The sequence below is a fragment of the Muntiacus reevesi genome, chromosome 15 (assembly GCF_963930625.1).
Source record: "Muntiacus reevesi chromosome 15, mMunRee1.1, whole genome shotgun sequence".
NCBI classification, from domain to species: Eukaryota; Metazoa; Chordata; class Mammalia; order Artiodactyla; family Cervidae; genus Muntiacus; species Muntiacus reevesi.
Genome location: NC_089263.1, coordinates 31,160,366 through 31,172,893, shown reverse-complemented (window position 1 = coordinate 31,172,893; position 12,528 = coordinate 31,160,366). Strand labels below are relative to the sequence as shown.

Genomic DNA, 12,528 nt, shown 5'->3' with positions numbered 1-12,528 from the left:
AGAGGAGAGTCTGGGAGGGAGAGAGTCAAACCTGCCCTTTAGAAACCTGAGGTCTGCCTGGGCTCGGGAGGGGAGGCAGGAGCCGGAGCAGCAGTGGGGAGCCTCGTCAGCTCTCCTAGGGGATGAGGGAAGCTGGGAAAAGAGGTCTGGGTGGGCCTGGTGGTGAGAGACCTCTTGGGTCTGTGGGGAGGGGCTGTATTCTTGCAATAGATGTTTCCTGGCCATCTTTGCATGCCTCGCATTGGGCTGGCATGACCCTGCCCCGACGGAGCACATAGCGTTGAATTATGCTTCCTATAAGGTGTAGACCTCCTGCAGGGAAGGGCGGCAAGGCTGGGACCTTCTCCCAGGCTGGGGGCCTCCGAGATCTGGGAGGGGAGGGGACTTGGGTGCTCCAGAGACAGTCCCACTAGCAGGGCAGCACACAGGCTGGAGGTCAGAGTCAGCGTTTATTTAGGGGGTGCAGAAGAGTTAGTTTGGAAGCCTCTGTCCAGCCCCTCCTGCTCCCCACCCTCTCTACCTTCTATGGAGAGCTCTGGGGAGGCCCAGCCTCACTTCTTGATCATGCTGGGAGGTAGCCGGGCCAGTGGCTTCTTCCCTCTTCTGACTGCCGTGCTCTGCCCTGGAGGAGACCCAACGCACTGACTGGTAACCTTGGCTGGACACCTCCCTTCTTCGTCCCTCCCTCTGCATGTGGGAAGGGGCCAGGGAGGGAAGGACGGGCTGGATCGCAGACGGCGGGGTGCACAGAGTTGCTGCACTGGCTGGGGACCTGTCTGTCGCTGGGAGGTAAGGGTGGGAGTGGGCAACTCCTTGCCGACTCTCTTCTCTGGATCAGACCTGCCTGCCAGCCTCACCCCTGCTTCAAGGACTTAGACAGCCTAGCTAATTTGGACTTCAGGACTGACACCTGAGCCCTTTGTGACCTCACAAAGCTTCAGAAGGAAGCCTTGGGTGTAGCTCCAGGCTAAGGGCTAGCTGAGCTGGCAATTCCTAGGTTGGGGGCCCAGGGAGCCGTGTTAGGGTAGAAAAGTCACTTCTGGGCCACTGGTTGATTTAAGCAAGGGCTGCTTCTGTCTTTAGGGGCTCCCAGGACATCAGAAGGGTGAAGGAACACAGTACCACCCACCAGTTATCCTGGTGGCCACAGGGGGCTCTCCGAGGAGTTGGCACCTTTTATGACGACAACAGCCGTCAGTTAAATACTGTACCTCATTGCATAGAGAATGCATATGTGAGCAGTAGGTGGGTTGGCCATGCTCGGCATTAGCACTGCGTGGCTGCTCCTGGTGTGGAAAGACCCAGTGCTCTGTAAGGAGAAAGGAAGCAGCCAGAGCCAGAGGGCCTCCCACCAGCCAGCTCACGCCGCTGGGTTAGGGCACACACGGTGTGGTTGTTCCTCACTGGCATGTCTGGGGCTCTTCAGGAAGGGCTGGGTATATTTCTGTTTGCTTCTCCCACAGGATTTTTGGCACCAAATACCCTTGCCAATGCCTGAATAATCCCAGCGTTGATTACCCAGGCATGACATTAACTATGAGAGGACCTAGGATGGGGCTGTAGAGAGAGGAATCCAGCACGTCTGGTTGCCCCATCTTGGCTCCAGTCACTTGTCAGGGCTCCCTCACATGTGCCAGCCAGGAACAGCAGACCCAACCTGAGAAATTGGTGGTGTGTGTATGTGTGTGGGGGTGTTGCTGCTCAGGTACCTCCAGCCCTTTAAGATCTGGAATCTTCAGGGCCCAGAGGAAGATGCTAACACCCTTGGCAGTTCCCATTGGTCAGGAGAGATTGGTTGTGGGGAAGGAGGACCATTTCTCTTCCTTCCTATTGGAGGACAATGGTTCCAGCTCTGCGGGTTCTACAGCTGCCCCGGCAACTCCACTTAAAGGGCCAGCTCACAGAATGAGGAGAGGGGCTCAAAGGAAACCCCCCGCCCTTTTTTTTAGCATCTAAGAGGCTAAACCACTGAAGGTGGTGGGCAAGGCTTCTTCCAAGCTGGGGACCTGAGCCCCTCTGGCAAGCCCTACCCTACTCCCCACACTCCTTTCCACCATCTTTCCTACAGTGGGGTCACTTCCCCACTGTGCGGAAGTGAGTTCGGACCTAGTGATGGGCTGAATATCCCAGGTACCACATGGCCAGCTCCTGGGACCTTGGGAGGACCATAGGCAAGGGGCACTCAACTCTGGAGTTTGTGTACTTATAAGTGCATGTTTGTGTGTGTGTGTAGGGGGTACACAGGCAAGTATGTATCTCTGTGTTGTGTTTCTGAAGGCCTGAAAGTGCACAGCTGTGAGCACAAGCCCACACTGTGTGTGTGTGTGTGTGTGTGTGTGTTTGTGTCTAACAAGGTCAGAGGCTCCCGGACATTCCTGAGTGCTTGTACACAGGCTGGCGCCTATCCTCAGTGCCTGGGAGGAACCAGCTCCTTAAATGAAGGAATGGTGAGTTATTTTGTAAAGTGGGTAGCAACCTCCTTAAGTTGGGGGTGCTTATCTGAAATCTGCAAGGGATTTACCTAATAAACCGAGGCCCCGCATTTAGAATGGGCTCTGAGGATGGTGTGCCAGTCAAAGACCCTCTCCCAGGTCCTGGCAGAGACGCTGGCACAACGCCTAGGTGCCAGCCCACTGTCCAGCCCAGGCTTGAAGGAGCAAGAGCAGTATTGGCCTGTGCCAGCTCGCTGGGGGCAGGGCAGGCTGGGCCACGTGAACAGAGAGGGTGTCGTCAGGCCTCTTGGGGGAACCTGAGCCGAGCCAGATCCTGCCTGGCGGGTCCGTCACCTTCATCTCAGCTTACACTCCCAGGGAAACTGGCTGCTCTGGGTGGAGGCTGGCCCTAGATATCAGGGCCCTGAGGATGCAGCCTTGAACTCCAAAGAGAAGCTGACCAGAGAGTGGGGCGTGGCATGGAGACGCCCTTGGCAGGGCCCCTGGGTGAGGCTGGCATGGGGTGGATTGGAGAGGCCAGGCTTGAAAAGGAAGCCAGAGCTAGGACTTTGAGCTCCGGGTACAGAGGGATCTCTGTAGAGCCTCCACTTATGGGTCCTGGCCACCTTCCATGAAGGGGAGGCTTTCAATGTAGCAACAGGAACTGGCTGTGGTCAGGGTTCTTGGTCTACCCAATGCAGGAGACATGAGACACAGGTTTGAACTCTGGGTTGGAAAGATCCCCTGGAGTAGGAAATGGCAACCCACTCCAGAATTCTTGCCTGGAGAATCCCCATGGACAGAGGAGCCTGGTGGGCTACAGTCCGTAAGGTCGTGAAGAGTCAGAAAGAATGAAGTGACTTAACGTGCATGCGTGGCTGCCTGCTCTGCGAGGCTCTAGACAAGCCTCTTGCCCTCTTAATCCCGCTGGGTCCTCTGGGGGCCTTCCTGCAGTGACCCACCAGGATTCCAGGTTTCCTTCCCAAAACTTCTGAGAGTGGGGGAAGTCCTAGGAGACTGGATGCTGAGATGTGAAGGGGGGAGATGCATCGTGGGGAGGGGTGGCCCAGGGACAGAAGCGTGGGAGGGAGGGAATCTCCTCTCTTGCCCTAATTCCTGGTTCAGATGCTACAGATGTGGAAACAGCAGAGAGGTGATGCTGCTGAGCTGCCAGAGGCTGGCTGGGGCCCCCCACCCCCAGTGCAGCTGTGCTCAGGTCCCAGATGCCCCTCCCTTCACCCCTCCCCCTCCCCCGGCCTCCCACATCCCCCCAGAGCTCAGACCACTTTCCTGCTGTTCTTCTGAGGACTCCAACCTGCTCCCAGGGCCTGGGCTCTTCTCTGGGAGCTAGAATCTGTCTCCATTGCCCACGACCCTGGGAGACCCTCTGAAGGGAAAGGACCAGAGAGCGGTGGCTCCTCAGGAACTCATGAAAGACCGTCTGAGGATGCTTTGTCTCAGATCTATCTCTGGTTACAGGGACAGACAACTTTTTGGAACACTTGCTGCTCGCTCTGCCTTTGAAAAGAAGCATTCTTGGTCCTCTCGTTGGAAGGGCTGGTTGTTCAGTCCCTCGGTTTTGTCTAACTCTTTGTGACCCATGGACTGTAGTCTGCCAGGCTCCTCTGTCCATGGGACTGCCTAGGCAAGAATATACTGGAGTAGGGTGCCATTTCCTTCTCCAGGGGATCTTCCCATCCAGGGATTGAACCCGTGGCTCCTGTATTGACAGATGGGTTCTTTACCTTTGAGCCACCAGGGAAACACTGCTGGAAGGGCAGAGACCAGCAGAAATCTTCCATGGGAAAATCTCCAGTGGAAAATCCACCTGTGGTGGTCCCCCTCTATCCCTCTCCCCATGCCCCAGCCTTGGGATCCCCAAGTCCCCCTGTGTCCCTGGCCCCATGCCCCAGCCTTGGGGTCCCCAAGTCCCCCTCTCTCCCCATCTTTGCTGTTCCAACCTCTTGAGAGGTGGACAGAGAAATAGGGCTGTGGAGCCCAAAACTGAGGCTAAGACATCTGCAGCTGGGGCTCTGAATGTTTCTTGGTTTTCTTTTTCCTTTCTTCAAGCTCTTTGAAGAGGGCCTAGTTATCTCTACCAAACCAAAGCCCCATCCCACAAAGACTGGCCCACCTGCCCACACAGGTGGAGGCAGAGATCTGAAAGGCTCCAGGAGGTGGAAATTCAGGCCCCATCTATCCTGGTGACAGGCCTGGGAGAGTGCAGGCTAGTGTGGACGGGGCTCCAGTACACAGTCAGACAAACAACACACAGCTGTCTAGAACTTCTGAAGCACCTTTTATCCAGGCCTCACAGAGCCCAGTGCCCCCAAGCACCCACCCCACAGTCCTCAAGGGGCACAGGCATTGCAGCAGTCCAGGGCTTGAGAACCTGTATGCTCCCCAGCCCAGCCCTCTCCAGGGCCACAGACCCACTCTCGCCTAGCCATCAGTCCATCAGGGTGGGGCCTTGGGACTGAGCTGGCCTCAGACCTTTCTCCATCCCTTACCCTAGGGGCTCCATCAGTCTGGGCTGGCTCAGCACCATGTTAAATAGCTTCCTTGCAATCCCCCTTAAATAAAACCATCCCAGAGCAACCCACCCACCTGGCACCCTGGATATATGATTCCACTGCTTATGCTTTTGAGAGAGTAGGGGGGACCCTCTCCTCCTGCCCTCTGCCCCAGGGAATAGCATCTCCCTGAAAGACCAGGGGAAGTTTTCCTCCCCATCCTGGGCAGAGATGAGGGCAGGCCTGGCATAGCGTGGAAAATCCAGGAATCCCCATCTAGCCCCGCCATCCCTCTCTGCTTCTTGCCCTCTTAGCAGCCTGGGTCAAGTGTGACTTACCCAAGGTCACAGACCCAGGACTCAGAGTCCTGCTCATCTAGGAGGCGGCTCTGGTTTTGATCACCCACACTAGCTCCAGGGCAGGGACCTGACTCTGAGCCCACCTCTGTTCTCGGCCCCTTGCAGTTCTCTTGGCCGGAAGTGAGCTGGGGAGGTTCCAGCTCTTGTTTCCACTTGGTCCTGGATCCCTGGGCCTGCTTCCCAGCACCCTCCACACCCTGGGGTCCCCAGGACTCTCTGGCCCTGGGGAGACTCAGACAGCACCAGGGCATGGGAGCAATGGGGCTGGGGCCCGACCAAGCCTGTCCCTGGCCCAATCGGCATCTGGGCCCAGGCCAGGCCTCACACCCAGTACTGGCCATTCTTGAGGGCAGGGTTGGCTGTCCGGCAGAACTGCAGCAGCTCGGGGTCAGGCTGGCCCCCCGGCGGGGGCCCCTGGCCAGGCACCGCCGTCAGTGGGATGGCCTGGCCTGGCTCCACCTTGCGGAAGGTCTCGGCGTCACTGGCCAGGCCGTTTCGGGGCTTGGCGGTCAGCACCTGGACGTTGTGCTTGCCTGTCTTGTTGCGTTTGCGGAGGTAGAAGAGCAGAGGCACAATGAGGGCCAGGAGCAGGAGGATCAGGCAAATGGGGATGATGACGCTGAACATGTTGGCCTCCAGGAAGCCCAGGAAGCCCCCGCTGGCCATGGGGGGCACGGGGCTGGAGGTCGCTGGGCTTGGCCCGCCCGTGGGGGTGCCGCTCTCTGGCTCCCCGGCTTCGGTCCGAGCAGCCTCAGGCAGACTGAGCAGGGCCACTCTGTAGGTCCGGGCTGCGTTGAAAGGCTCCGTGGCAAAGTCCAGCGAGGCCACAGCGGGAGGGACACCGCTTGCCCACAGCTCCAGAGTGAGACTGTCACCCATGGGGCCGGGAGAGCTACCCTCTGGCCTGCCTACCTCCAGCCCCAGCCGGCCATCCTCAAGGTCCTGCTGAGTGAACTGCTCCACAAGCTGGGCTCCCCGAGGCTCTGTCCTGGCCCGGGGCACTCGAACCACGCGGCTGTGCCGGGGTCCTGCCAAGAGCCGGAAACGAGGCACACTGCCCGTGCGGTTGGCCAGCTCTCCCGCATCTAAGACAGTGGGGTCCAGGCGCAGGGTGGCACCCTGGGGCCATGGCCCACCTGTCCACACGTGCAGCAGAGCCCTCACGGTGATGTTCACCGTGGCGGATGCATTGGCACCCCTGGCCAGCGCCAGGATGCTGAACTGATCGTGAGAGGAGGAGAAGTTGGTGAAGGCAAAGACCACGTCTCCCTGGTCTACCTGGAGCTGGCTGAAGGCTGTGGCAGGCTGCCCGCCCACCAGCAGATGCCCGTACTGGGGCCCCTGGGTGAGGCGGTAGGCTGCGTCTGGCTCCTCCCGATCGGAAACCACGCGGAGCTGCTGCCGGCTGAGGGAGGAGCGCCCTAAAGCTTGGGGCACCTCCAGGGGCGCCCGCAGCTGCACCTCAATGGCTGAGGGCAGGACGTCCACCGCCAGGGACATGAGCAGCGGGGGGCTGGCCCCGTCGGACACGCTCAGCTGGAACACGCCCACCACGCTGCTCCCATTAGCCACGAACGCCAGGCGTCCTGCATCCACGTCAGCCTGCGTGAAGCGGGTCACCGGCCCCGGGCTGGCCCCCGCCAGGCTCAGGAAGCCGTTGTGGGGGGCCCGCTGCACCTCATACTCGATCTCCCCGGGAGCGGAGTCTGGGTCCACCACGCTCAGCTGGGCCCGGGAGACAGGGCTGCGGGAGCCCCGGGTGAGCCGGAGCGGGACGGAGGCCTGAGGCTGCGGCGGCCGCTCATTCACATCGCGCACCGTGATGGCGAAGGCCTCCGAGGTCTGCGGTCCCGCCACGGGGGCCCCCGCCGGCCCCTGGAGGTGGGCGCGGAAGCGGAAGCCATCCTGCTCGGCGCCGCCGCCGCCGTGGGCGTACACCAGCTGCCTGGCGGCCAGCTCAGACTGCAGGAAGTGGGGCCGCCCGGCGTGGAGGGGCTCCCCGGACACCAACAGCTGGCCCCGCGTGGGGAACTGCGTGATCTGGAAGAGCACGTCATGCTCCAGGCGCCGGGACGATGGGACGCTGGCCAGGAGGTTGGCGGCGTCGAGGGCCGCGGTGGTGATCTCGGCCCTCTGGCCTTCGGAGACCCAGAGACCTGGGGATGGGACACAGGCTGTGAAGGTCCCGTCCACCAAAGGGAGAGCCGTGGACCTTCAGACCAGAGTCTTCAAGGCCCGGTTGTCCCTCCCCTCTGAGACCAGGCACCCCAGCCTGGACCTCAGGGTCCCAGGAGGACTGGGATCCTATCCCTCTGCTGACCCCACCTGCCCATCCTCCCTGTAATGTACCAGGTCCTCAGAGCTGACATGAGCTGCTGACTTTTGGCCTTGTGTCCCCCACCCCCAAATTTGCCAGCCCGTGATGCTGTTCACCTTTGTTCCTCCAGAGGCGGCTGGGGCGCTGGGGACAGGCAGCCTCGAAAGTCACAGTCACGGCAAGGGTGGCGACCATGTCGGGGGCAGGGGGTGAGGACAGCTGGAGCTCCAGGGTGTCATGGGCCTCCCAGAAGGGCTCAGAGGGCATCTCATGCTCAAACAGAACGTTCCCAGCATATACCTGCGGGGACACCCCACTGGTTGGATGGGATCCTGCAGGGCCTGGGACCCCCTCGGAGGCTGGTGCTGGCACTGGGCGCTGGGGTCTCCCTGGTAGACCCCCAGAGCCCAGCCACGCTCGCGGCTCTCCCCAGTGTGCCTCGCTCTATGTCTCCTTCATCAGCTTAGCAGGTTGCCACAAAACAGTCACATGACAGTGAAGAGCTAGGCTCTGGATCCGGACGCCTCTGTCAAACCCCAGCTCTGCCACCTTGGGCGAGTCACCTCATCTCTCGGAGCCCCTGGGAAAGCAGTACTCCATCTGTGCCTCTGTCCACAGCAGCTCGGTCCTCTTTTGCATGAAATCCCTGTCCCTCCTCCCTACTGAAGCCACCACTTCTACCAATGCCCATCTTCTCCCCACGGCATCAATGTCCCCCCAGACGGATCAGTCCCAACATTAGGTAACTATGCTTTCCGTCCATCTTAAAGAAGAAACCTCTCCCGACTTTACTTTTTACACCAACATTCATTCTTCCACCTTTTAGGCTCTTTGCAGCAAAAAGCCAGAAGGAATAGTCTGTACTCTCCCCTATGCAGTCTTGAGCACATTGCCCCCAGACTTCGGTTCCTGCTGTTGCCAGGGGGACCATGGCCTCCATGTCACTGAATCCAGAGGCCAGTTCTCAGCAGCATTGGACACAAGTGAGTGTTCCTTCCTCCAGCCTACCCGATGACTTCCAAGCGGTTCTGCTCCCTTGGTTGACCTCCAGCCTTACTAGTTGCTTCTTCACAGACTCTCCTGCTGGTCCTGCCCCTTCCCCCCGATGTCTGTGGTTTGGCCTTGTCAGTCTGCCTACAGGCACTACCCATGTACTCTCACTGGGTCTCACATCCTCAGATGCCAGCCATGAGACAACCCCTTTATTTGTCTCTCCAACCCCGGGCTTCACTCTCCTGAACTCCAGGCTCATAGCCACCTGCTTCCTGGGCAGCTCCACTGGGATGTCTGAGGGACAGCTCAAACTCAGCATATCCGAGACGACCCCTGACCTGCTCCGCTTCTCTCAGCCTTTCCATTGTGGAGGGCAAGGCTCTGTTCTTCCCGTGGCTCGGGTCCCCAGACCCTGAGTCACCCCTGATTCCTCGCTTCCTCTCTTAACAGTGTCATCTCTGGCCTGGGTCATTGCCGGAGCCTCCTAACTGTGTCCTGGCTCTCTCTCTGTCCCTCACGCATGCGTGCTAAGTCACTTCAGTCGTGTCCGACTCGTTGCAACCCTATGGAGCCTAGCCCGCCAGGCTCCTCTGTCCAATGGGGAGTCTCCAGGTAAGGAGTGGGTTGCCAGGCCCTCCTCGAGGGGATCTTTCTGACCCAGGGATAGAACCTGCATCTGTTAGGTCTCCTGCATTCGCAGGTGGGTTCTAACACAGAAGTCAGGGTGAGCCTTTAAAAATGTAAGTTGGGTTCTGTCAGTCTTGCTCAGACAGTGCAATGGCTCAGCACCCTTTGGCTTCAAAGACCCGGTGTGACCCTTACCTGAGACCTCACCTCCTCCCTCTCCACCCCAGCCACGCCCGCGCCCGCTGTTCTCTAGGGCCAGCTGTTAAACACCAAGGAATAGTCTCCACTTCCATCAAGAAATCCACTCCCTCCCCTTCTAATCCCAGTGTGTCTTCTTGGCTTATCTTTTGTTTTCCCCTTTTAGGAGACACAGGGAACTATTTTCCTTCTCGTGGAAAAACAGTACTTGTGCAATAGTGAGGAGGAAGCCGACTGGGGTCACAGTGTGTGGGAGGCTCTAGGCTTCCATCTCACTACTGCACCGGGGTTGTGGTGAAGTGGGGCACCCTGCCGAGTCAGGAGGGGGAGCAGAGCAGGTCTGAGCAGGAGGTGCTCTTCAGAGGCTGTCCAGGAGAGGGGAACACAAACTTTTTAAGAAACTGGAAATCAGGTTGTGTGTGGATGAAATACCCCAAAGGTTATATCTTGACCACTAACTTAAAAATATTAAATGCATGTGCAAGCCAAATAAAACACATCTGTGGGCCAGCTGTGGTCCACAAGGACTGCCAGTTTTGACCTCTGGCCCGGTGCTGACTGATGAGCAGGAAGGAAACAGAGACTCTCGGGAGCTGAGTCGGGGGAAGCTGGAGGTCTGGGTACACGAGGTACTTGTGGGTGGGGGGGCTGTCTGGTTGGGGATGAGGTAAGTCACAGGCGAGGTGAAGAGGGGTCCCTGGCCTCTGGGAACCAGCAGCATCCTTTGCTGAAAGAATCCTGGACTAGCAATCCGAAGGCATAGCCCCGGGATGGCTTCAAATAGCCACAGGATCCGAATAAAGTCCCTTGACCTCTGTAAGCCTCAGTTTCCTTATTTGTAGAATGGAGACACCTGGCCCCTGTCTCCTCTCCACTCCCCTCAGCTCAGAGTACTGTGCCACCGAGGCGCTGTCAGATCCCACCCGGTTCTGCCCTGCCCCCTTCACCAAGGGGAGGGTGTGTCTGCTTCAAAGCCTCCTCCAGCTTCCCTGGGTAGTGCTGCCAGCCTGGCCCCCTGGTGGCCATTCGATCTAGTCCACAGTGTGGGGGAGGGGCCTGAAGTCCTCCTCCTGCTCCACCCCCCTCCCTGGGCATCCTGGGATTCAGGGTGCACAGCTGCCCTGCTGAATATTTAATTTTGGGGGGGGGGCTGGGAAGGGGGGCCATAGCAGATGCTGGGAGCACAGAGAACCCGAGCCTGGGGGACGGTGATGTGAGAGACCTGAGAACCTCTTCCCACCCTCATTAAAGTTCCTTCCTGCCCTCACCTGGAAGACAACCCCCCCCCACCCCCCACCGCCATGCTCCACCTTCAGGGAGAGCCAAGGCTGCCCTGGAATGCTGGGCGCCTCCTGCGCTTACAGGGACCTTAATTTAAATGATGGCTGCTGGCCCCACTGGCCCAGGTAGCACAGAGCGCTCTGGAACCCCCACAGAAGCAGCCCGGTGGTCTGCCTCTTCCCATGGTTGAGAGTTCTAGCTTTCACTGGTGGTGTCTGCTCCGGGACAGCTGTGTCCTGAAGCTGCCCTGAAGCATGGATGGCAGCTTCACCCCCAGCTCGACTTACTCAGCTGCTTGTGTCCACTCGTCTGCTTTCAGGACCCACTCTGCTTCTTTCTGGCTTTTCACCTGAGCCCCAGGCACACATCTCTGCCCTCAAGCCCACCAGCTGCCTTCATCCCAAACTCTATCCCCCCCAAACCACTGTGCCTCACCAGCCACTGGGGTGTCTAGTGTCCCCTATGCAGTATACCCTTGCCCTAGTCCCCTTGGGTCCAAGTGCAGTTCCTTCTGGAAGCCAAGTCTGAGAACCTGATACCTGCTCTGGGCCCCTAGAGCCCTGGTCTCCTGCATCCTTCTTCCTTTCTCTGGAACACTAAGCCCCATCCCTCCCCCATCCCCCAGCCTGGCAGCTTCTGGAAGGTGGGGCATGCAGGGCCTGGACCACGGTAGGCCCAGGGAGGCTGGAGCTGGGATGCGTGTCCACAAGTTTGTCCAGGAGGAGAGTGGGCCTTAGACTGGATGGAGTCTAAGCCTCGAGTGACTGAAGAGAGGGGCCCTTACCTCTGCCTGAGTGAAGTTCTCCAGGGCCTCCCTGGTGCTGCCCTGCTGGGTGTGGAAGAGCCGGCCAAGCCGGGGGCCCCCCAATACCCGGTAGAGCAGGTGTTGGGGGTCAGTGCCCGCACTGGAACTGGCTCTCAGGATCTGGCTGCTGAGCGGCTGGACGGACCCTGCAAGAGGCCAAGGGGGACTGTCGGCCTTTGACCGGGAGCCAGGGCCAGACCCACGGCCGCTGGGGAGGCAGAGGGGCCCTGGTGTGACTCGCCCACCTGGGCAGACGGTCAGCGTCCGGCTGCCCTCCAGGGAGAGGAGCAGCTGCTTCTGGGCCGTCACCCGGAAGAAGTGTCCCGCGGAGTTGTGCTCGCCATCAGACAGGCTGAAGCGGAAGCCTCCGTCCAGGGCTCCTAGGACGGGAGGGGAGTTGAGCCTCGCCGGCCCACACGGGCACCCAGCCTCAGGGCACCCCCACCTCTCGGCACCCACCTCTGTGTGAGAACAGCACGAGTCCGCCGTCGAGCTGGGCCTGGGTGAAGCTGTGGATCTCGGTGCTCGGCGCTGTACTCAGCACCACCCGTCCATTGCTGGGCCGCTCCAGGGTGTAGACCAGGTCCTCGGGTCCGGAGTCGCTGTCTGTGCCCGTAAGGGCCTCTGCTGGGATGGGCACCGTGGTCTCCTCCCACATCTGGGGATACAGGCCTGTGAGGGGTCTGCTCCCACCAAGCCCACCCACTTCATTCCTCCCTGGCCTGGGCGCATCGTCAGGGCTCCAACTGTACCGCCATACGGGGCTTCCCCGCACAAAGGGGCCCTCCACCCCATTCACTTTCCCCTGTTGGCCCAAGGTTCCCATGCCCAGGCTCCCAGCTCTCCATCTGCCCTAGTCCAGCTTGTCCCTCAAGACCAGCTCATGTACCCCTAACCCAGGAAGCCCCCAGCTTTCACCTGGCAGAGACCCCCCAACCCTGACCCACAGTGCTGCCTCTGTGGTTCACCAGCAGGGCAGGGGTCTCCCTTCAGACCCTCCATG

At 59.7% G+C, this 12,528-nt stretch overlaps 1 protein-coding gene across 2 annotated transcripts in view; it reads right to left on the bottom strand.

The window, feature by feature from the left end:
* Positions 1-4,712: 4,712 nt before the first annotated feature.
* Positions 4,713-12,528, bottom strand: part of CSPG4 (chondroitin sulfate proteoglycan 4) — a 34,990-nt gene continuing 27,174 nt past the window's right edge. For both annotated transcript variants that reach the window (XM_065906951.1, XM_065906952.1), the window contains exons 6-10: positions 11,985-12,183; positions 11,771-11,905; positions 11,505-11,671; positions 7,738-7,921; positions 4,713-7,460 (exon numbers count right to left, since the gene is read on the bottom strand). In XM_065906951.1, the coding sequence (XP_065763023.1) occupies positions 5,626-7,460; positions 7,738-7,921; positions 11,505-11,671; positions 11,771-11,905; positions 11,985-12,183 (2,520 nt within the window). In that variant the 3' untranslated portion in view covers positions 4,713-5,625. The remainder of the gene's footprint in view (positions 7,461-7,737; positions 7,922-11,504; positions 11,672-11,770; positions 11,906-11,984; positions 12,184-12,528) is intronic.